The following is a 24,567-nucleotide window of genomic DNA, read 5'->3' as shown; positions in this document are numbered from 1 at the left end:
ATTTCTAGTCATCTGTAATGTTAACTTAGCCGGCTGTAGACCACCTAGCTAGCAGTTAACTAGCAGCATATTCAGTTTATGTAGCTAGGAATTAGCTCTAACCAGTTAACTGTAATTCAGAGGGCTTCCCTTTCACGAGATGTTGAACTATGCAAATTATGGAAATACTGGCACTTAAGTACAGCATGCAATGTGGACGTTTCAGGATTTTCTCCTTATTCTCTATGCATTTGTAAAGTCTCGAATGAGCTTTGTCCATTGATTTTGCTATGACAGGAGCAGAAGTACCATTTCCATCACTCAGGTTTTGGGAGCTTGGCCTGGTGACATCATCACTCTTCGAAAGAGGAAAGAACTGGACATGTGCCAGTTTGTTAGAATACCAATGACTGCATTGACAAAAGGTTTCCATTCCTCAAAGTTTTATTAAACTTTTTCAGCAGATTCATTAAATTTTTGTTCATGGACAACGAAAGGAGATGTAGCCGTGCATGTCGTCCCCACTTGCAGCTAGTTTGCCTTGTCACCTGCAATCAGAACACAGCAGGGCCACGTCACTGCAGAGGAAATTCACTTCTCACACTCAGTGAATACAGTAGAGCAGGAGTTTTCATGACCAGTGGAAATAAAAATAAAAATTGCACTGTAGTTGACTTATTTTCACTGGCTCCATTTAACTTTGGATATGTGTGAAATTTTAGATTTACTGGATAGAGCCCCTTTATTAAACCAGAGTAAACAAGTGTTATGAACAGTTAGGATTTTTGCCAGTTATACACTGCCAGTTAAGAGCTGCATGCACATCCTGGAGGTACTGAACATCTGACAGCCATTTCCTCTGCAGCAGCTGAAGCTGGTATTATCTTTGCTCATGTTACACAGATGCTGAGTCATTGATGGAAGGCTGGACACTGGCCATTCAGTACTTACCCTGGGCACAGGGGGAGCTGTACTCACTCACCGCCTCGTCACCTAGAAATCAAGAAAAATGTCTCATCAGTAAGTAGTAAGAGATTACAACAATGTGATCAAACACAGCAGAAAGTTACAATCAACCGGGTTTGTCACTGGAAATTCCTGTTTGAAAAGTTTGCCTTGGCATTGCCAAGATTCACATTTGAGGAGTGTCCAATCAATTGACATGAACTGATCAAAGCAGTTTGTAACTAAAATATTTGCAGCTTGTGTGCAAGCGTGCTTTATGAAGTTCAGGTTTTTCCATCATATGAACAACTGCCTTGTTAGAAGTCAGAGGACATTGCAGAGCATGTACTGTCTTAAATTATGCTCAGTTCTGAATGTAGGAAATGTTAGACAGTCAGTGTGAGTGTTAAAGCAGGAGAGCTGCAGGGAGTGCAGGTGCCGGTGTCTTACTTTTCTTGTAGTAGTCATAAACCTTCACCACAGCGGGCTTCAAGTTCCTCACTGGTACATCCTCCACTATAATCAGATTATACATTTTGGGCTCCATCCTCTTCAGCTGGGAGAAAGGCAAACACTATTAATCATTGTACCCCAAAGCATACAAATCAGTGGTGTTTAGTCATCAAACTGATTGAATTCAGTAACTGTAAATATCCCATTATTTTACTGAGATGGATCAAAAGGATATTGCACACTTTATTCAGATTAATGAGATACATGGGAAGACAGATGGCACAAATCTTATGCTGTATCATGATTGGCTATTGTTGTTAAGTGAGGAGGCTGTGGAACACAGTTTGGAAACTGGGTTCAGAATTCAGCAGTACTCACAGCACCGAATGAATGAATTGAATTCCCTTACCAGATCACACTGCTTTGAGTTTGCAGACTTACCTCATCCAGATAGATGATCACATGACCTTCTTTCTCTTCAACCCATTTGACAGTGGGATCAGCTTTCAGCTGCAGGAATGAACCACAGAAGCATGGTTCAGATATATGTATGAGTGCATGCTCTTCAGCCACATCAGACACTCTGCTTCACAACTGTCTTCTCTCACCCTACCTCTCAGGATGGAGCCGCTGTATTTTTGACATTCTTTGATTATGGGGAAAGATATGAGTCTTCAAGAATGTGTTAATTCACTTAACATATCAAAGCCCAAGTGCATCCACTTTCAGTTTATACACACACACACACACACACACACACACACACACACACACACACACACACACACACACACACACACACAATATATATATATATATATATAATATATACTGTATATAATTACACTTTAGTTTTTAATAAGTGTGTGTAATATAAATAATTACACATTTTACATTCAAAGCATAACAGTGTGTTTTTTAAAGAGGAAACAGTGAATGCATTGTAAGATATCTGCCAAATATTTTATTTGTAGATACTTCTGCATGCGTGCACACACACACAGACATGTCTGGCATTGAAAAGCAATACGAGACATTACAACAGACAAGTGTGTTTCTCAGAGAGACTCACAGGGGTGAGAGAGCTCTTTTCCAGGAGAAATCCAGACAGGAGGCGGACGCTGATGATCACCATGTTGGTCTCCTCCCGCTTGCCATTGTACCTGTTCCAAAAAGTCAATTCTGCTGAATTCCCACAGACATTCTAAGTTCCTTAGAGGACACAGACACTGACTCTGATCATTATATACATGAATTATGCCAAGTTTGACTGGCTGCATACTGTACAACACTTCTACTTCTGTGTATTTATCTATATACGTAACACCAAGACCACTTATAAAGGCATTAAGTCAGGTCCTACACAATCTCATAATACAGACACATCACAAAGCGAACCACACAAAGAAACTGACACACCTGACATCCGCATACAAACAGAACCAAAGCCCACCTGACATCCACAGTCACCACCAGGGACGGCCTCCGTGTGCTGCTGCAGTTCCCTGCTGCTGTGGCCGTGATGGTGAAGGAGGAGGAGTCTGGAGGAGGGGGGATGTTGTAGCTCAGAGCGATCTGAAAGGCAGAGACACGTTTGAGGGTCACTGAACCTACTGAGATGTCCTGTCTGTCACAACAGTCATGGGACACCTGAGACAGGAAGCTGCAGCTGTAAACTACTAACAGGATTAGTGACAGGTCTGTTCTCATCTGACGGAAATCTGGTGTGTTGGACACAGCACTGAGGATCAGGATGTGTGAGGTAACTGCAGTGCAGGGTAGAGCCACCATACAGCTCAGTACTGACCTGCACAAACACACAGGACTCGCCCTCCGCCTTGATGCTGTAGACTCCAGGCACCTCCTGCAGCTGCTCTTCCTGGTACAGCAGCCTGTTGTGCTGATCCACACTGAACTGCTGCTTATAGCTGCCTGTAGAGGCCACTGTCACTGTGCTGGCACCTCCCGGACTGAAGGTGGCAGCACCGTACAGCGTCAGAGCCTGCAAAGCCACCACTGTGTCCTGAAGTGGAGAAAAACAGAGATGGAGACTAAACATGTATGAAGACCACAAAAGACATCTGCAGCTGACTAATGAAATCAAATGAATTGGAACCTTAAGCAAGTCAGCAGAAATGACATGCAAATAAAATGAGGTTCAGATAAAGAAAGGGAGAAAGACAAAAAGAGAGGTCTAGGGACCTGTGTGGAGGAGAAGCCACCGTAGGGGTTCTGCTGCTGGGCCAGCCAGTGGACAATAGCGGAGGAGTAGCTCAGGTTGAATCCAGGAAGGGGAGGCCCAGAGAGGAGGGCCAGGAGCACATAGGAGGTCATCTCCACCGACAGTGAGTCTATCCCACAAGTCTCAGCCTGTTCCCAGTGTCGGCCTTCTCCTAAAGCACCAGGGACAGGTATGCAGGTATGCATGTATATCACAACTACGAAGCAATGAAATCTTAAAGGCAAATGTTGGTGACTACTGAAAACATTGAAATATTATTCGCTATAATTCTCATAAGAATATATAAGTAGAGCTACCTTTGGTCTTGGCCACTCTGTCCAGCTGGCCAATGAGATGCGTCCTCATATCATGGTCTCCGGCCAGGGAGAAGGTGTAGGAGAGCAGGGCAGTGGCGTAGATGCTGTTGAGCTGATCTGAAGCCAGTTTCAGACACGACAGGCTCTTTTGCACCATGGGGTCCTGATACACACAGGAAAGGAGCCACACAAAGAGTAATATGAGTAAATACGGGATATGCAAGATGTCAAATACAGAATGCATGTATATCTGCATGACTGAGTCTCTGATTTTACAGTATATTGATTTATTTTACAATTATGAGAAGTTGCTAAAGCGTGCAGCTGGGATGAGAAAAGGAAGCAAAGGATTCTGGAAGATATCCATGTTCCTGTGATGTCACATAACCTGATTAATACCACACTCACACAATTTAAGATGATCTGCAATTGGATTATCAATATTTATGGATAAAAGGCAGGAACATCTCCTGGGTGGCTGTAGTTTGCTAATGGCATGGCCTCCATTTGGTCCAGGCAAGAACTATAGAAACCCTCCTGGTAAACAAGAGATTCCTGTGTTGATGGTTCCTTTAAAAACTTACTTTTGTGATCAGAACAGTGATATTTTGAAATATTATTATTGAAAGGCGAGCGCTTCCACCAGGATATACTGGACTTTGAACGCCGCTACCAAGGAGCATATAATGAGAACATGATGGGAGACTATATTTGGTTGATGATTCGTGAAAGTGATTTACAGTATAATCGCAAATCTCGAAAAACTACTCACTTCTAAATCCTTTGTGGTCACTTTTGTATAAGTTACATAAACTTATAAGATCTTAACTGTCCTGGTCACAAAAGTAAAGTTTGAAGGGAATAATAGCCATTTTCTATACTTTTTAGGCATAAGCAATTAGGAAATAACACTTCCTACCCAGGAACAAAAAAGAAAATTTGTTACACGGTGTAGTTTAATGTAATGTAGGGACCCTCCTCATAAGCAGAGGTTGTCATGACAACAGTTTCTGCTGTGTACTCACAGTGACGTTCCTGTCCAGTTCAAGGAGAGCTGCCGTGACATAGGCGGTCAACATCACCTCATCACTGACTCCGCCCTGTAAACGGTTTCCGGAAACACATCATTAACTACAATACAAAGAATATTTCAGAATGAGCAGATTCTACATGTACAGCTGAATGACACAGGAACATTTTGTTCTTTCATGTTGGTATGATTACTTTGTCCTTATGCAGTATATTGACCAAATCCTTGTACAATTTAATAAACATTACAAGATCACAACCAGGGAGCGTATGTGATGTATCAAGCACCAACATATCAAGCCTACATTATGCCTTAGAAGTATTCAGTGGACACTCAGTAAGAAGTGAGATGTGTACAGGAGACACATGCAGAGAGGCTAAACATGATGAGGCTGCTCACAGAGATTTGTAAAGGAAACAAAGACTTGTGTGTGTCTGTGTGTGTGTGTGTGTCTGTCTATGTCCGCTCATCTGTTCCCTCTCACCTTCATCTCATTGTGAAAGAGTTTCCCCACAGACCTGATGCAGCCATCCGGATTTTGATGACGGCTGAGCCATGCTTTGGCGCTGGTGATGTGTTCTGGGTCGATAAAGATGTACGGCCTCGCGCCTCCAAAAGACTTCATCACAAACGCAGTCAGCCTGGACATACAGACACAGGATCTCAGGCCTAAATCCCCTGGCTGAGGCGGCAGGTTTGAGTAGAGCTCATTTTGCTGCCTGAGGGGCTGGGAAATGGCTGAAAAATCCAATGCCAGTTTTTCAATCCCACTCCCTCTTTGGACCACCATGTTTGGTATCGCTAGTTGCACGAGGCATGTCTGACTGGGATAATCTCTGCTGTCTCACTGGAGATCTGAAGGTAATGAACGCAATCCCTCCAATAAAGTCACATGCCTGCAGCAACTATTTTTAATCTCTTAGTGGACCACTGCAAGGGAAATGCCAATTAGATGATAGACAGGTAATCATTAATGTTCATGATATAAGCCTCTCATAGGTAAATACAAGCGTAATGTGGTGCAACAATGGTGGTGTCACAGTGAAGGGTTCAGTGACGTCTCCTCGCATCTCTTAGCACAGGTGAGGCTGCAGGTGAGGAGCAGTGAATATTATCCTTCCTCTGTGTGGGGGGAGGAGTGAGACAGCAGGATACTCAGACTGACCAGGTGTTTCCTGAAGGGTCCCTCTGTCCAAAGGCACTGTAGGAGCCGTCTCTGTGCTTGTAGTTCAGCTCCCGCTGATAACCTGCAGGAGAAGGTGAGCACAGCGAAAGTGGAACCTCCCTTTGACATACAGTATAGAGGCAGGAGGGCATCTGCCAACAGGGCCTACATGCTCAGAACAGCCAACAATGCTGCACCTACCTGCCTGAATGCTCTACTGCAAGCTTATGTTCCCTCCCGACCACTATGCCCTGCTACAGAACAGCATCTGATGGTCCCATCACCAAATCACTACCCAGAACTTTCTCTACCGTTGTCCCCCGATGGTGGAATGACCTTCCACACTTCATCTATTCTGCTGAATCCCTCACGAGTGACACAGCTCTTCCGCACTCACCTGATCACCTGAATAGCTACCACCTGAAGTACTCTCATGTGCTAAACTTTTTTTTTTTTTTAAGGAGAACACATTAACAGTTTAATGCACTTGTGCTTCTACCAGCTAGCTTGTACCTTGTCTGGCCAACTATTGAAAATTGGTTATGCAGCACTTCTAATATTGTGACTCCATGTATGGCTTTTGCTTGCCTTACCTCATTTGTAAGTTGCTCTGGATAAAAGCGTTTGCCAAATGAATAAATGATTGCATCACAGCTACATTAACAAATGCAAAACCGTTTCAAACTTTACATTATTTTTCCTTTTTAAAGACAGTAACAAATGAAATTATTTGTTACTACCATGGGTTCTCTCTCTCCTCTTTCTTGGTCTCTACATCTAGTGACCAAATCTTCAAGTTGGTGACAGTGGTGATCTGTCCCCCGTACAATAGCCAATGAGATGCCTGCTCTCTGGCCCCACCCCCTACTCACCACTCTCCAGGAAGGTGATGGCTTTGGCCCTGATCTCCGGTGTCAGTTGTCCGGTGCTCTCCAGGTATCTGAGGATGAAGATGTTGGGGGCGAAGCGCAGCATGTTCTGCTCTCCACAGCCGTACGGCATGGCCAACAAGCCATCCAGGTTCCTCATAGCGCGCCCCATCAGGTCTCCTGTGGGAGGGGCCACACCCATGATCAACACAATCACACTCACGCCACCAGCACACAACCTTCCATAGAAGTCCAAGTCAAAACACACATGTGCATGTACACGCACTCATGTGCACTGCCACTGCATTGTCAGAATACACTACCCCTGCCAAAAAAAAAACCATGAGGAGAAAGATTTCTCACCCAGTACTGAGACAGAGGCCTTGGCAGAGCCCTCCACAGTGCCCTCTGGCAGCGTTAGAGAAACAGCTTCCTCCACTGCACCCTCTAGAGGACACAGAGGCAACAGTCAGGCAGGCTGAGTAAAACCCAGTTCCACTGCAACTACCTCAATTTACGGCAATATGATGTGAAACAATCAGGCTCAGCAGGAAACTAACGGTCTTCATTTAAGGGACAATTCAATTAATGAGCAAAACCATTTGGCCTCTAACTTTCAGTAAAGAATTCAAAGCAGTGACCTTTCACAACTTCCAGTTTTTTAAAGATGAATTTCAGTCATAGGTTTCACAATATATTACCAAAACAAATTACATGGTACAAAGTACCATGATGAACCATAACCAAAGTACCATAATGAACTAATTTATAATGAAATGCATAATAGAAAAGTAAACAGTTAAAAAAAAAAAAAAAAAAGGTCCCAAATGTGTTACATTAACCTTTTGGGCACATCAGGGCATTGTAGCTGAAGGTCTGCTCTATACCCTCAGGCTGAAACAGAGAGAGAGAGAGAGAGAGAGAGAGAGAGAGAGAGAGAGAGAGAGAGAGAGAGAGAGAGAGAGAGAGAGAGAGAGAGAGAGAGAGAGAGAGAGAGAGAGAGCGAGAGAGAGAGCGAGAGAGAGAGAGAGAGAGAGAGAGAGAGAGAGAGAGCGAGAGAGAGAGAGAGAGAGAGAGAGAGTCAGTCCTCTTCACACAAACACCCAAGATACATTATACTGTACTACTCACACCTGTCTGTACAGTCAAAATGTGAAATTATAGCAGACACTGCAAAACATGTTCACAATACAGTACAAAACATGTAATCACTGTGTTTAATGTAATACATGTGACATACGTGTTCTCAAATATTCTGGATTATAAAAACCCCTCAGCAAAGAGGCTCCCGTGTGTGTATATGACATTAAATGTCATCTTATATGTTGTCTACGCAGCATTACATTATTTATATTGTAAGACAGGGGGGTCTGTCAAACATTTTGTTCCTCTCACCTCCACCAGCAGCTTTCGGACCACAGTGTCGATTTGTCCCCTCTCAGGCACAGTGACCACCTCATTGCCACACAGGTCCTCGGTACTCAGGGCCTCTGCACTGGCTTTAATGCTCACCTCACCTTGGAGAGCACAGACACAGCCTCACTTACAAACACACACGGCACCTCTCACTCACATCACTTCTGTTGGAAGCTAAAGATTTCTGTGTTTAGAGGCAATATAAAAGCTGGCTGAGATGTTACAGAGGGTGAATGTTCCCCCAATGTGCCATGCTGGGGGGTCATACAGTACAGGGGGGCTCAGTGACTCACCCAGAGCGGTTGGGGTGAGGACCCAGCTGAATGTGTCACTCTCCTCTCCACAGAGACACCGCCTGTACTGGCAGCCATGACACGGCTGAGCTGTGAACTGCGCCGATTCCGCCAGACTGACCTGAACCTGAGGAAGCAGGAAATGGACACACATCCATGCAAACACATTGAAATACCTGGGCTGACAACAGGTGCTGTCCAAATGCGACTGAAATTCTCCTTGTGAAATGAAAGTACATGTTTTCAGTCAAAGCCAAAATTCCATGGCAAACCACCTCATATTCATTGTCACCTCACTATAATGCAGTAATATTAACAGCAGGGTTGTGGTACAGGTCAAAGGTCAATGGGAAAAATGAATGTTTATGGGAAAACAAGGAAAGGGGCTCTTTCTCTGAATTTTCCTCTGGGTAAGAATCTCAGGTTCATGATTCTTACATTAATATACTGGCATGAAACAAATGTACACAATTTAAATTTGATGAGAGGGATCACAGAAATCTGACCCCGTTTGTTGGTAATGGCCTAAGATTCAACCAACACTGGTGGGTATAGATGAACTTTTCACCATTTGACAGCTCAATGTTTCAGACATTCTTTAGTGAGGACCATGTGATGACCGTTGAAGGGGACCATGATGTGATGGTGGCAGGGAACTGAGCAGTGTCTCACCATGATGCATTTGGAGAGGTAGTTGAAGACCGTGGCCTTCAGTGTGAACACCTCCCCACGGATGATGGAGTACGGCAGTGTCAGGCTCAAGAAGAAAGGCTGGAAGGCCGTGAGGCCCGTGTTGGCGGCCAGGCCGAATCCAGCTGAGGAGGTGCAGAATGCGTTTGCCACCCATTTAGTGATGGTGTCTGGGACAGTCTTCTCCACCCTCACTGAGCCCGAATCTCTGCATGGAGGGAGAAGGAGAGAGCTCGGTGCATCAGGAAACGCAGACTACAGCATAATCAGAAAGGATTTTAACCCTGTCAAGAAAAAAAAAAAAAAAACTACAAGTACCATGAGCTAATGTGCTAACTTCGTACAGATCAGCAACTGTGACAACCTAGAACTTTTCTGTTATTCTTCTATTATATACAAGGCCAAATTAGAAACAAGTGCTGGGCAGCCGTCTGTCCTGGGGCCTGTCTGTGGTTAAATGCTCCCCAGGAGAGATGCAGTGTTTGTGATATTCACCCCACTGGTACCAGCTCCCAGATCCACGTCTCAGGGAAGAAGGTACGAATGGTTTCCTTTGATGGCTGTACAGCAACGGAGGGAGATGCGAATAGCATTGGTTGTGCCACTCCTTCTGGTAATGAAAAGAATTTTTATTTGTACATGTTCAATATTCATCCATATACATAAAAGCAAACAATAAAGAACAGTACAATACATTAAATTATACTTCTGCAGTTGGGAAAAAAACCCCTACACACCTCGAGGAAAATGCGAATGTGGATTACATTCTTTTATCTCCAAGTTAGTCAGGACCTTAATGCCAACTGCCTGAAATCAAAGGATAAAAAAAATAAATAATCAGTACACTGTAATGAGAAATCTCCACAAAATGGTCTGTATTCATTTAATGCCTGAGAATTACTCCTAAGAGTCCAGATAATAGCACTTACAAAAAAAAAAAAAAAACAAAAAAAACCACAGAGTAAGCAATGGCAGTTATTTACAATGCCTTCTGCTCCTACTGTCAGATGTGATGATTTTTACAAGATGAAGTGCAGCAGTGATTAGATTTCCCTCACAGTTCCTCCCATACGTTGACAAAATTACCGAAAAACGCCACCTACCAATGTCCACCTGTCCAATGTTTCCCAATTGTTGTTTCCAAATGTTTCCAATTCAGCCACACTGCTGGGAATGTGACCCCTTACCTCAAACACGCCGTAGACATCAGATTTCAGCTGAGGAGGGCCAAAGAAAACACTCCTTTTCCTCCGCTTTTGGGGTGGAGTCGGTTCGATCACAGGAATTTCCTCACAAGGTTCCACATTAGACAGCTCTGTGGGTGGTGGGGGGATGCAGAGATGGTCCATTTCTCTAACCTGAGATGGGTAGCCCTGCAGCCTCTGAACAGGCAGTCTGTCATACACCTTAGGGATGGAGATGGAAAGAGACAGAAGAGTGAATTTTCAATCTCATTCTGATGCATTTATAAAACGAGAAATCTGTTTGCATTATGCATGATGATTGGATACGCACAGTAAGCATCCCTCATGTGCTTGTGATGCAAGAAAAATGGTGTTACAAAAGTGTGACATGAGAACAAGTGAGACCGACTAGTCGCATTTATTTAAAGCCAACCGCAAAACTCAATACCATTCAAATATCATTCATCAATGTAAAACAGACAAAATTAACAAAAATGGGGGGAACAAGAAATCAAATCCAAACAGGAACAAATAAAACCACAAACCTCCAGGGGGGACACAAATTAAGTTTCAGTGACCCATCCTCTGTCACCCAACAAATGATGAAGATGGTGTTCTGGAGCCAAACCTTAGAAGACCTATCCTGATGCTCAGAGTTCAGAGCCTCTACAGGCAAGACAGGGTTATAAAACAGTGGCTCCTCCCCTACCCACGGTGTCAGAGCAAGACCCGCCATCTCTCGACACTGAGAGCAGTCCACAACTGGAAAACTGTCTGATAAAAAGGTGTCAGACTGGACAGGTCAATATCTACTTTCATTGAAAACAAGTGACAGGACAGTCCTAAATGCCCAGCCCCCCTAAAGATTGCACAGGCAACACCTGCATAAGCCAGGTGCTTTCTGTAGAGCAGTCTCTGTGCAACCTGCACCCTGAAAGCAGCAGCTCTCCACCCAGTGACCATGAGCTGCTACCCACCCTGTTGGACTGGCAGGTAAAGGACAGTCTGTCTGGGCCAATGCTGCCCTGATCAAAAGTCACACTCACAAGGTTCTCCTGGACCTCCTTGATAAAGTTTGCTGGAGGATCTAGGAAAGATGTCATATACCACACAGAGTAGACAACACGAAGTGTGAGAGCTGGGGAAGCAACCATTTCTCTGCAGACAACCCGGCACACACCCACCCCACTGTGCCCTCCCAGCTGCCACTCCCAACAGCAAAACGTCATACACCACTAAATGCCTAAACTGGGAAGGAGTAAGGAGAAGGGGGGGGGGGGGGGGGGAGAGAGAGAGTGAAAAATACAGGTTAAAGTCTAAGGAAAGAGGTCCCATCTCACCGACTTTGCGTTGAGCTCCTCCTCTGGCTTCTTCAGGAGGACGCTCTGGTCGATGGCCCTCAGGGAGCACAGAGACCCCGGCTGGGCCTGCAGCTCCAGGGACGTCTTCTCCCCAGGGAGCTGCTGGGGGGAGGAGAACTGAAGAGACACCTGCAACAAACCAAACACTTGTTGAAGTCAGATGCTACGGTCAGATAAGATTTTGTCTGAGTTTCTGGCTACAACAAGGTTTAATGGACATTTGAAAGTAAAAAAAAAAAAAAAAAAAATTACATGTTTATATTATATTATATTATATATATATATATATATATATATATAGCAGAAAATACATAATATAATAACAGCATCAGCATTAGATTGGTTTGCCATTAGGATAAGGACTTCACCTTGAACAGCATCTGAGCTAAGTATTAAATTATGTAAATGGCTAAATGTAAATAGAACATTTCTTTAGGTCTGTGTAGTAGTGGATATCCAAGTATGAAAGTAATGAACGGCTCCACTGAGTGAAAAGCCCACCACTCACAGTACAGGGCTACCATTTTTTCTGCACTGGCCCCATGACCAAAGACGACATGTTTCTGACTGGGAGGAATGATGCGTCCCGGTGAGCACAGATGTCATTTCGCCCAAAACGAAATGGGGGCTGTACCCTCACCGACAGGTGGTGCTCACCTAAATATCGTCAGCCCAAACGTAATTGTGATGTAAACATTGTTTGAAATCTGACTCCAGCTGCTCTCTGAAATCTACATATTAACTGCCACTTTATATACATTTTCACAAAAATGGGTACATTAACTAGGCAGTGCACTGAAGCACATCAATATACGCAAGTTAGGGTATGAAAAAAAAAAAAAAAAAGTAGGATTTTTACTGGCACCCAACAGGTATTCAACAGGTAAGGTGTGGGATTTAGAACAGGAAAAGAACAAGCACTGTTGAACAGGAGAATGGAGGCCTTTTTAGCCTTTCTTGTGATAAAAGTGCATTACTGGAGAGAGTGGGTGAGAGAATGAGTTACACAATGAGGAAAGTATACCTAGTGGTCTGTGATGCAACATTCCCACTTTCCCTGTAGAGCAGGTGCCTTGGTTACCTTGTTCCTGAAGCACAACTGGATGGGGAAGTCGGAGCTGTCTGCCACAATCTCACCCATAGGCAACACCGTGTACACCACCACCTGGGCATAAGGGACCAGCTCTTCTACCCGCTCCAGCGTTAAGGACAGCTTCCCTATCTTAACTGAAACAAACACCAGCCAGCAATTTCAGCAGGATAACTTGCTGTAAGGCATCAGACTGTTGCATATGGTAGCCTGCCAGAGGCCTCCAAGATTTTGCTGTTCTGTGAATTTCAGAATTACAAGAAAGAGGAAAATAATGACCTTCTCCTTCGTCATCTCCATCAGTCAGTGTCACGGGAGAATACCCATGCTCCACCATTTTCCCTTTGGATAGGACCTGGTTAACAAAGGAGGAGTCACCCGGCTAGTTTGTTACCTTCATTACCATTTCAATGAAATGGTACTTGCAGGTCAACATCACTACCAAGTTTTGGTCTATACTTTACTAGTTGCCTTATAATGAAATTGAGGAGAACTAAATGCAATGGCAGAAAATTCACCACAAAGCCATGTTGCTTTTTGGCACAAATCAGGCTCCATTTAGTCTTGGCTTTACTCTTCACAAAGCACCACTTCAGAAAGCCGCTACTGTAGTAACCACCTGCAGGTATGTTACGTACTCACTACTTCCCCTAGCTCGTTTTGTCGATATGGCGTTGTGAGAAGTACGAGCGTAACCTGGCGTGTGCAAAGGTAGAAGAAAAGGAAACAAAATAAAATGGCACCAGACGGACCTCGAAAAGGATGGGCCCTACCTGCTGCCTGGGTCTCCTTGGTGCTTGTTGGGCCAGCCCATCCTCGCCTGCCTCGGTGGCCAGCTCTGCGGACTCGGGGAGTGTCCCGTATTTTGTTCGTTCAGGTTTTTTTTCCTTTTTGTATTTTTCTTAAAACACCCGTGACACCCGTGTAAGTCCCTCTTCCCGTGGACTTGTGGATGGCGTCAGCGACCAAACCTTTTTCTAGTTAGCGTTAGGTAAATGGTTCGGCTGAATTTATTCTAAACTTATATGCGCATACCTCAACTACTTTTCACCATTAGCCATTTCCTTCGCTTGCTGCAGCCAGAACCCACGAGGTGATCAGTCTCGCATCATCCTTTCTCTGTGGAGGCAACCAAATGCTCAACTCCTGGTGGCTGTTGCTGTCGCCATTACCCGCCAGTTTTCCGCCACCTCCATTTGATCACCTGGAGCTCCGTATAGCAATCAAATGACAGGTAGCCCCACCTTCCAAGGAACCGTCAGCTGCATGATGACATCAGCAGCAGGTGCCAAAAGAAAATAAATAAATAAACCCAAAACACTGTGTGTGTCTGTGTGTATGGGAGTCTACCCACTCGTAACAGGTATGAAAGCTTCCACTAATCTTTTGCTAAGCTATGACAAAAGGCCCATAGAAGTGAGATGCGCTGCTCTTAGTGCCACCCGGGTTTGACCTACACCGTTTGCATTGGCATCATGAGCATCTTAGCGTTTCGGATGTTCTTGCACTCAAGCAAGAACATCCGAAACGCTCAAGTGTGAACTCACTTGAGGTTAACAAAAACCCTGCTGGGTCAGGGATGAGAACTCACCAGGTAGAAAAAGTCCAGTGTTTTCTGCCCATTAAGCTCCTCTTCATAGATGGTGGAATCAACCAGTACATTAACTTCCTCATCACATGGGAGCTTCCCTTGTGCTTGCTTGATCATCAAAAAGCTCTTGCTTTTTGAATAAAATTTGTACACGGAATGGTAAGCAGCTTCATAGTTTACGTAACCCTTGGAGTCCCCCTGTGGTGAACCTTTAAAACACCGTGCCTGTGTACAGAGAAGCAGAAGTAAAAGAGAACATCAATAAAAAAAATAAAAAAAAAACACAAAAGTTCACAACAACCCACCAGGACACGGTCTTCCACCCTGGAACAAAACAATGCAGTTTCTGAGCCACCCACTAGATGCTTCACCTTGAGGTATGCAGACTGACCTCTAAGGAGACAGATCCCATCTCCCAGGAACTAGTGTCCAATAAGAAGCTGGCCACACCATTGCTGTCAGTCGTCAGTGTCCTGTTCATTGTGTTTGGGCCGTTATACTCATACAGGTAGATGGACTTGTTGGGCATGGGGGAGGAGTCTGCTCCTTTCACAATGATCTAAAACATAGGAAAACGCATGTCACACGTCCAAGACATTAGTCCTACACAGATTTCACATGGGTTTCCTCCCATTCAAAAGATGACTTCATTCCTCAGGCCCCAAACCCCCCCAGTCACTTTCAAAGCACATACTTATACATCTGCACTTGACATAACATCTAAATGAAAGACTTACAGAGCACACTGCTTATAAAAGTCACATCTGCCCAGGATCTGATTCTTAATGAGCTCCAAATGAGGGGATAATTTTTCTCTTACTGACAAACATCCTCTGCTGAGCTCTTCAAACATGGAACAGAATGCATTTTACATCCATTTTTTAACAGTCCTTTTCTAAATAAAAATAACTCCCAGTATTTGAATGTTACAGTACAAATTTCTAATGCTGTGCTACCGTAGCACAGTTGATGTCCTTAACTAAATTGAAATATAAAACGATCTGGGCCACGTTACTAATTTTGGAGCATTGTGCCTTTCCTGTTTGCATCATTTTTTCACGATTTGACACCTCCCTATTGAATATAATTTTAGTGTAGGCTGTGAAATACTCAGTTTATTAAATGGATTTCTTTCACTAGTTCTGGGACAATTGTAAGACATTCCATTTTCCCCCCCCCCATCTGTAGAAAGTGCTTTATTCCTGCCACATTGTCCAGCATCCAGGCGCCAGGAAAAACTGCACAATATTTTATATAGGGGGATATGGACACAGTCATGGTTTTGGTAGCAAATATTACAATACTTACTTTCAGCATCCTCAAAATGTATGGTATATCGCCATGCCCTCCTGGTAAGGAGAGGATTATGTTCTGCATGACCCCTCACCCTTCTCTGGCCATAAAACAATACTGTACCATTTGTAAATGGACTTTGTCTTACATCAAGAGAAGCATTACAAACATTCTGGTGCAGCCCTGCATGTATTACATTGTAGGTAACCCCTCTGAGCCATCTGGCACTTCAAAGGTGAGCTCCAACAGGGATCACCCAGAGTTTGCTTCTGCTTCAGCATCTACATAGGCTTCCACTGTCCAATCATATCGTGTGGCAATTGGAAGGACAAATTTTCTACCAGTGACTAAACTGTGTGCCCACATGGACTATAGCTTTAGAAGTGGCCTTATATAAGTGTGGCAAGAACAATGTCTGTGGTCCCCTGGGTACCTTAGCCCTCCTCTGCTGTTCCTCTCATCTCCTCTGCTAGGGGACCCCTACTTGTTCCCCTACTTGCCCCCTGCAACAAATGCTCCTAATTTTTTTACGCAGCTAGCTCTGGAAGGGGAAGAACCCTCAACCACTCATCTCCAGTGCTGGATGACCAAGCTCTTTCCAACACATTCCATTATGAATCCACAACCAGCTCTGGAAGCAACAATCAATGAACCCCTGGAAACCAAAATGCTAACAGGCTTAGGACCTCATTTTATATTTGCCGAGTTGTTAACGATCCTCACCAAATGACTGGTGTCTCTATGGGGATAGTTATGTCCCCCTGGTTTCCCATGTGAGGAAGTCTAAAACCGCTACATTTATGTGCTGGGTGCTTCAGTAATTAGCACAAGATAAGGATGCACTACTGTCAAACTGAAGGCACTTCATTAATTATGGAACACTGTACCCCACTGTGTCCCATTTTACATATTAGTGAGCCCACTTATATGCAGACCACATGATCCTTTCAACTGTAGTTTTTAAACAGTGTCAGCACAGAACTGATTCATTCCCACTGTTTGATCACGATGTGGATGATTTACCAGCAGTTCCTATAAGCACAAAGCACTGCACAAGAATTACATTTGTCAGACAACATCCATTGCCTGACACACTGGAATCTTAATATTGCAGTGAGGCAGGCAACAATTAAAATTGTTTTTAAAAATACAGAAATGAATTCCACAGAAGTGTATGCAGTATTAAAACATGGGCTAGACAAGGCGCTGTTACCTTTCCCTCATAGTTCATTCCTGGTTTGAAGGTTGAGGGGGCATCTCGAAACTCAACTGAAATGGTCCTTCCAGTGAACTTTGTACTACCACTTCCCTCCAAAACGACACCTAAAAAAGAAAGTAATGGGGTTCACTAGCCTACTGCAACCTGTCAGCAAAATGTCTCTGCAATGGAAACACCTGACAATTTTTTAACAATTTTCCAAGTCAATTTTTCCACATATAAAGTACATATTAAAATAACCATGGCCAAATTCAATTTCAGTGTATTTAGCACACAGTTTTCTCCTTTTAAAAATGTACACTGTTCATTCACAAGAGGCATATCTTCAGTTTATTTCATTAAATACACACACACACACTGAAATCAGATGTGTTCAGTTCATTTCCAGCATTTAGTTTTTGAAGACAAATTGGATTCTATCCACTGTAAATGCTTATTCAAATTTGAATGAAAGTCAAATATTAAGATAAAAATCACAGAATTCTTACCAGTTCCATCTTCCTCCAACTTACTCTTCACCAAAAATCGGCCATTATTATAATTTACTGTTGACATTATGTCAGTCACGTTGATAGTTTTGGTGACACATCCGGTCTTATCGGTCTAGGTCAAACAATTAAAGGATTACAGCATTAGAGATTCCAGTTATTTGGCAGAAAAGGCCTCGCATCCACTCTGAAGCATTTAGTCTGTCACTTCATGAGACAAATAGGCCCAACTGTCCTGAGCTCTGCAACAAGTCCAATTGAAGATTAACACACAAAAACACAAGGCACATGATGAAACTAGGCATGTCACGATACCAGAAGTTTAGTAGTTGATACCAAATCAGTGGCGGCGGGTGAGCTGGAAACAGCCCAAACATTACCTTTAAATCCATCATTGCTTTGAACCTGTTCCCCTTTATCCTCCTTGATTAACAATAAAACAAATATTTCATAGAATAATTGACACCAATCGCGTGAACAGAGTAAATTGAGTAAAAAGAGTAGATTATGCTCGCGAAACAGCGCAGATTAGCTGTAGTTTGTGTGCTTGCGAAAGCTACAACGCGAGATTGTTTAATTAACAGGGATGGCAATTTGAATAAGTGGCAAGTAATCCCAAAGCTTTCTCTTAATTGTTTCACATTATACCTTTCTTGTGTTACAAAATTCAAATGACAAAACGGAGCTAAATTTAGTTAAATCGATTTAAATGACTGAGAATAAACTTTTTAGGTTGAGTGCGATGAACAATAACGTTTAGAACACAGACATCACAAAAGTTGTGATGTGGCATGAGCATTTAACGTAATTTAAATCGATAAATGCCATCCTTGTTAATTAAACAATCTCACGTTGTAGCTTTCGCAAGCACACAAACTACAGACAATCTGCACTGGATTTAAAAGGTAATGTTCGGCCTTCCCTTGTTTCCAGCTCACCTGCCGCCACTGATTGGTATCAACTACTAAATTTCTGGTATTGTGACATGCCTAGATGAAACCTACCATTTACACAGCGGAAATAAATTTTGGCTTTTACTTTATGACTTACTTTGTAAAGGTAATGCAAGATTTCAAGCCATCTTCCAAAGATGTGGCACTAATGCGTTACACTCATGTGCCAGGAAATCCTCACCCTCATATTGACATTCCTTCTGCACATGACAGGACCTCTGGGATACGGCCCCCACATCCCAAAAAAATCAGGTTGGGTGCACATCTCTGCTGTCACTGACCCCAGGACTGGCTTCCCATAGGTGTATCTGGGCACAAACACACAAGCACTGACTTGAGAACCAACAGCACAATTTATGTGACTGGACATCAAAAGGCATGTAGGATGATTATGCACCAAATAAAAGCCTGGGAAAATGTTTGGTTGGACAAACTATCCAAAACATTTATCAGCTTTGTAAGGACCATCAATGTGGTCCTCACCACTTTATTGTGTAATTAAGGGAATAACCCACCATAACAGAAAAAACAGTGTGCAAGTGCCAATGAACACTTTCCAGGGACTGGACCAGTTAGGGCTAAGATGATTCTGTTCTCTCCAGAAACACAACTGCATACACAGATACTGTGATACACCTGTCAATGTGGCTACTGTATGTTACTGACAAGCACCTGTGAGCCTCTTAACACTTACTTCCCACAGATCTTCACTGTCACCTCTGTATCCGAAATTATGCTGTCAGGAAGGTGAACTTTCAACTCAAACTTGGGTAGAACTGAAAGGGAAAATAATTCAGTGATCTCCATGAATGAAATTTCTATTCAGAAGATCATTAAACGCTTCAAACACAAATAAAACAGAAACGTGCTGATGCAACTGTCAAACTCAAACCACTAGGAGTAGAACTACAAAAATCTACAATAATCCAGGGCTGGATGACATCCAAATCAGATGACACCCTCAGTTTCAAGTAGAGAGTTTGTCTGCATCAGCAAAAACTCTGTAGTGGCCACACAAAAATGTGCCCTGACCATATTCTATGATTTCAAAGATGTGGAAGGTTTGTTCGCCCATCTCAGTCCAGGTGGTGATCGTGTAAACACCCTGCTTGGCCTCAGTGGTTGTGGGGTGGGACAGGTCCAGAATGCCACTGGTGGTCGACTGGTTCAACCACTGGGCAATACGGTTCATGTCAGGGTCCTTAAAAAAAAGGAGAGGAAAAAAAAAGGTTATAAAGAGGGTAAAAATGGGATGCGGTTGCAGTTAAGATGCGATCCTGAATTCAACAAAAAAGACCCAGGAATGAGTGGTTTCCCTCCCATTCAGAAAGACAGACAAGACCACCAGAGACAGAAGATAGATAGTACTAGCCCCTGCAGGAAAAGAAAAAGAATGGAAAGAAACACTAATAAAAGGTACCAAATTAAAAAAAAAGAAATTGTGTGTGTATGTGTATGTGTGTATGTGTGTGTGTGTGGACATCTTTTCATAGAAAATAAAGTATCAAAATGAAAATTACATTAATAGTAATAAAAAACAAAATAATACAAAAGACAAAAGGTAAGCCTCTTTCAAATTAGCAATGAACACAGAAAAAAAAAAAAAGGGGCTAAAGAGGATGAGGATCTAGACTCCGGATATACCAAACCAACACAATGCTTTGCAATTTTAATTTGAATATGCAAGAGGTTAGAGGGATAGCAAAAAGGTGACGTATCCCCAAGAGAGACAGGGTTAGACTGACAGAGACACACAAACCAATTAGGTTTACTGGCTTTCTCAAAACCTGAAACACATTTACGTACCGTATATCCATTTTTTTTTTTTTGGTAAAACATTTCTAATTATTTAAAGCATGCACTTCAAGAGACGCAGGTTAGTCACTGAAAACTGCTGCCAGTGTTCAACATGGCTCACCTGCAGCTCCACAGTGCGGTACTGCAAAAGAGAAACAAAAGAAATCCAATCAGATTCAATTCAACAGCATTTCCTGTTTCTTCCTCATTGCATCACCACTGCAGGGAAACACCCCTGTTCTTCCGCTTGCTGCAAAGGCCTTGATCTTTTTCTCAGAGATACCGATCAAACAAAATCTGCCTGCATGAACTCTCTGACCATCAGCATGTTGCTTCCAATAAACCACCACCGCACCCCCTCGAAAAAATTCATTTAAATAACTTAATTGTACAATTCATATATGGCTGTAACACAGTGCTTTACAGAAGCACTACAAACACATGCAGAAAAGGACAAAAAAAAAAGTTTTGAAGTGATTTAATAAACACCCTACCCCCAATAAAAAAAAAAAAAAAATGTATCGATTGTCAGTTTCCAAAGCACCACTATTGAGGCAGACATCTACAGTGAGGGTGTTAACATTTTTACACATGGCATGAGATCTAAACATCCGTCTTTACTGTCCACATAGTAGCATTGTTGTCTCCCTGCCTCAGTCTGTTCACACACAATGATTTCTTACCACTTGGCTGTAAGACGCTAAACTGGAATCCAGAGAGACAACACGGAACTGGACTGGAGCAAAAGACAAAGATTAAATTTCCACTGTGTGAAACATTTTCAATCACATTTATGATCCCCAAAAAGGTAAAAATAGACAACACAAATACAGGTCTGCTAAACAGAACTATAAATCAGAAATTATACTGATCATTGTCCTGGATACAGTCACCAGCTAAGGTATTTATCAAGTGATTATCAATTTTAACAGCAATGTCTCATCAGCTATTGTGTGCAAGTGGCTATTATACCATAAGCAGTGTCTTATTAACAGCAATCAAGGAAATAAAGAATGAACAACAGTTGAAAATTACCAGTCTGTCCTGGTTTGTAGATGGGCTTATCTGTTTGAATCAGGGTGATGTGGGCGCTGGGTTTGATCAGGATTTTGGTTTTCTTCCTCAGATACCTTCCCCCCCATGTGACAGCAGAATGAATGGTTGCCACAGTATCAATGAGCACAGGAGGAACCTGGGATTGAGGGATGGGGGAAAATAATTATGAAAATATCATGTGGATTTGTACAGTAAGATGTTTAAATGAAGCAAATGAGAGTTCTCCCTAAATTAACAAACAACCCAAAATCAATACACTATAAACACTGTTCCTCTATGCTTCACTGCCATCTCTACTGACAGACGAAATTAAATTAGGCAAAACTCAACTCAGTCATATTGTTGTCACACCAAACCAGCTACCTTCAGCTAGGCCTGTACATCTCTTGCCTTTAAGGCTAAAGCTGAATTCAGTGGCACTGAATAGGCCAATCCAATTTAGAAAAAGCCGAGCAGGTTTGTGATTGCAGACATTTGCCTACTGGTCCAATATGTAACTGCATGTGCCGTTCTTAAGTTCAACAGCATTGCCTGTGAATTAAAAAACACTCTTACCCACTTAAGACCCACTCTGTGACTGTCCTGAATGAGAAGCATGCGAAACACATTCAAGAAGCAAACCTGGAACTGGACACAGAGATGGAACTCTGCCGAGACCAACTGCTGCAACACAGTGATCTTGCTGGCACCTTCCACTTCCAGGGTAACCAGCAAGTTGAGGGGCTCCTTTAGAAGGTGGATTTGTGCACATAGCGTCTCAGTGCTGCCACCAACTGTTTGCGAAGTCACAGTCACCATATAAATTCTTAAAAAAAAAAAAAAAAATGTGTCATCAAATATTAGTATGCTCAAGAGCATCTCACATTGCATATCACACCTAACTTGATGTTTGCAACTGTACTCTGAGCACACCATTTTCCTTTCTCTCCAGTTTCCCTCTCCATACCACTGAAGGTGGTCTTTTTTAAAAAAAAAATGCAATTATGAATTGCTTATTTCAGTATCTTTCCATCATATTAGCAGTTTACACAAGTGATTTTGTTGCCAAGTAAATATAAATTGTACATTGGGAAGATAACTTAGCAGCCTTTGACTGTTGGTGCCCTAGGAAATGCCTGTGGCTGTTTCACAAACATTGTATCAGTTTTCTGTCTAAAAATCAACAATGTCGGCAAGAACGCGTCAAGATCGAGATCACGGCAAAACTTAAATTAACAGACACACAACCTGTAAAGCTACCGCGACACAGCTACCTCTGATCTTGATTAGCATGTTCCTTCTTAGTGCGTTTCCTCCCAAAAACATGCTGCAATTTGGGGCAAATGAATGTAAGCATACAAGTTCAATTGCTTACCAGGTGCATTTTAGATTCATTTTCATATTTCTTTGCAGGATGCCAACGTAAATCCCGCAATGTAATTTTAAGTCTAGAAAAGTCCTTGGTCCTTGGAATGAGTGCCTGTACAGAATGCTTTGACGAGTCAGTGTCACGGTTTGTAAAATCCGGTCAAACAAGACAAGAGACAATTCGATTGACATTTTGTGGTGAAAAGGGGTAGAGAGAGATACTCAGAGCCGCAACTGTGGTTAAAATACAGTCACGTTGTTCTGCTTCTGCAGCAAGTTAACCAGGCCCTGGCTATTGCAAGTAACCCACTTACGGTTCATCCTCGTTGAGGGACATGGCGCTCTGCAGAAACAGGCAGGTGGTTAACAGCACACCCAGCATACTGAGGAGCCGGGATCAGCAACAAATGGAGAAATCTATCGATGAACGTCCACCTGATGTCTCCTCCACACTTCTCTTCTTAGTCAGACCCACGGTTATCTACCAGGTGGTTCTGAGGTATAGCATGATTTATACTCAAACGAAAAGGCCTCCATGCCAATCACACTATTCCAGAGGTGTGGCCACCGTGGGGGCTGCACCTGCGTTACCACCTCCTATCGTATTCCAATTTTGGATGCGTCTGTTGTAGAGTGAAACAGAACGAGTAATTAACATCTTTTCCGGCGTGATTTTTTCTTGTTCTGCTTGCCACGTTACAGTAATCCATGAATCGCTGGAAAAAAAAATTAGCGGAAAGTAAAACTCATCGTTGCTGCGTTGTTGTCTTCATTCTGGTAAAGTACAGAATAATGCCATTTTTGGTGTCCGCCACCTAGCTACTCTGGTTTGCTACCACCATGGTCTGACTAACTAAACCTCCTCGCCATAAGACAGAATATAAATTATTCCTAATTATCCCTCATAATAATGTTAGTCTACTACATTAGAATGAAAATAATTAACTTTTTGCCCAGCAATTTGTTTTGTTTGTAAATTGTCAAAGACCCTACCTAATTTAACTGTGATTGTGAGACTGCAGCATACGTAGGCTACACCTTGACCCAACTGATGTCTACCAAGGCATCGAGTGACGGTTTCATTCTGCTCTTTTCGAGAAGCGATTCGAATAAAGTTGCTTAGGTCTAACATTCGACCTGAAAGATTTCATGTTCTCAGCAAGGCCGACAGTTAGCAGCGACAGTTATAAATCAGTGGCAGAGAGGGGTGTAATGGCTGAGGAAACATATCGCAGGAAATTTTCAGATACCGACGTGCTCTGCGTTTATTTGCCTTCCTTACATGCTGACCATGTATCATGACTTAAATCTGTTGTCTCCCGCATTTCCCCTGTAACATTGACAGCTTGCTTGTTGGGCTTATTGACGGTTTATTCATTAATAAAACGCCTGAGATAAAAATACAAACATTGACTGCACTGTCTCTAACCAAAAAAAGTCTTATTTTCGAAATTCTATGATTACACTCTGCCATTTGGCAGTTCTACTAACCTTGTGCATTATAGAAACATTCCACTGGTGTGACAGACATTTTGATTTGTGAGTGAATTTCATTATTAGACGGAAGTGTTTTCGGAGTGCATGAAAACAGGCACTATAAAAAATTATTTTGTTGCTGTTGGTACAACCTCAGCATCCTGGCCCATTGGGGCAGGGTAAAATGCTTTAAAACAATCTTTTAGTAGTAGAAATTGATTGTCACTGCATCCTGAATAGTGTTTATACAACAACTTACAATTTACTGCCCTTTTGTTGCACTCTTCGTTTGTTTATTAATAATTATGCAGTAGCCTACGTTTATAGTTTCATT

The 24,567-nt window shown here is 42.8% G+C and overlaps 1 protein-coding gene across 1 annotated transcript; it reads right to left on the bottom strand.

Annotated features, from left to right (window-relative positions):
* Nucleotides 1-510: 510 nt before the first annotated feature.
* LOC118774404 (alpha-2-macroglobulin-like) lies at nt 511-23,094 on the bottom strand. The gene is made up of 33 exons (XM_036523751.1): nt 23,072-23,094; nt 22,032-22,215; nt 21,390-21,546; nt 21,038-21,090; nt 20,476-20,496; nt 19,590-19,758; nt 19,252-19,333; nt 18,739-18,865; nt 14,996-15,163; nt 14,605-14,829; nt 13,293-13,368; nt 13,005-13,150; nt 11,903-12,052; nt 10,737-10,784; nt 9,874-9,938; nt 9,361-9,586; nt 8,689-8,815; nt 8,375-8,496; nt 7,822-7,873; nt 7,343-7,426; nt 6,983-7,159; nt 6,111-6,192; nt 5,430-5,586; nt 4,941-5,015; nt 3,916-4,078; nt 3,580-3,770; nt 3,185-3,400; nt 2,831-2,952; nt 2,450-2,540; nt 1,819-1,887; nt 1,375-1,480; nt 931-972; nt 511-527 (listed from the first exon to the last, which is right to left on the bottom strand). Exons 1-33 carry the CDS (start codon nt 23,092-23,094, stop codon nt 511-513), a joined length of 3,813 nt encoding a protein of 1,270 aa, XP_036379644.1.
* Between the last annotated feature and the right edge of the window lie 1,473 nt (nt 23,095-24,567).

The sequence above is a fragment of the Megalops cyprinoides genome, chromosome 3 (assembly GCF_013368585.1).
Source record: "Megalops cyprinoides isolate fMegCyp1 chromosome 3, fMegCyp1.pri, whole genome shotgun sequence".
Lineage (NCBI taxonomy): Eukaryota > Metazoa > Chordata > Actinopteri > Elopiformes > Megalopidae > Megalops > Megalops cyprinoides.
The sequence above is the reverse complement of the archived record's forward strand: the minus strand, read 5'-3'. Positions and strand labels throughout refer to the sequence as shown.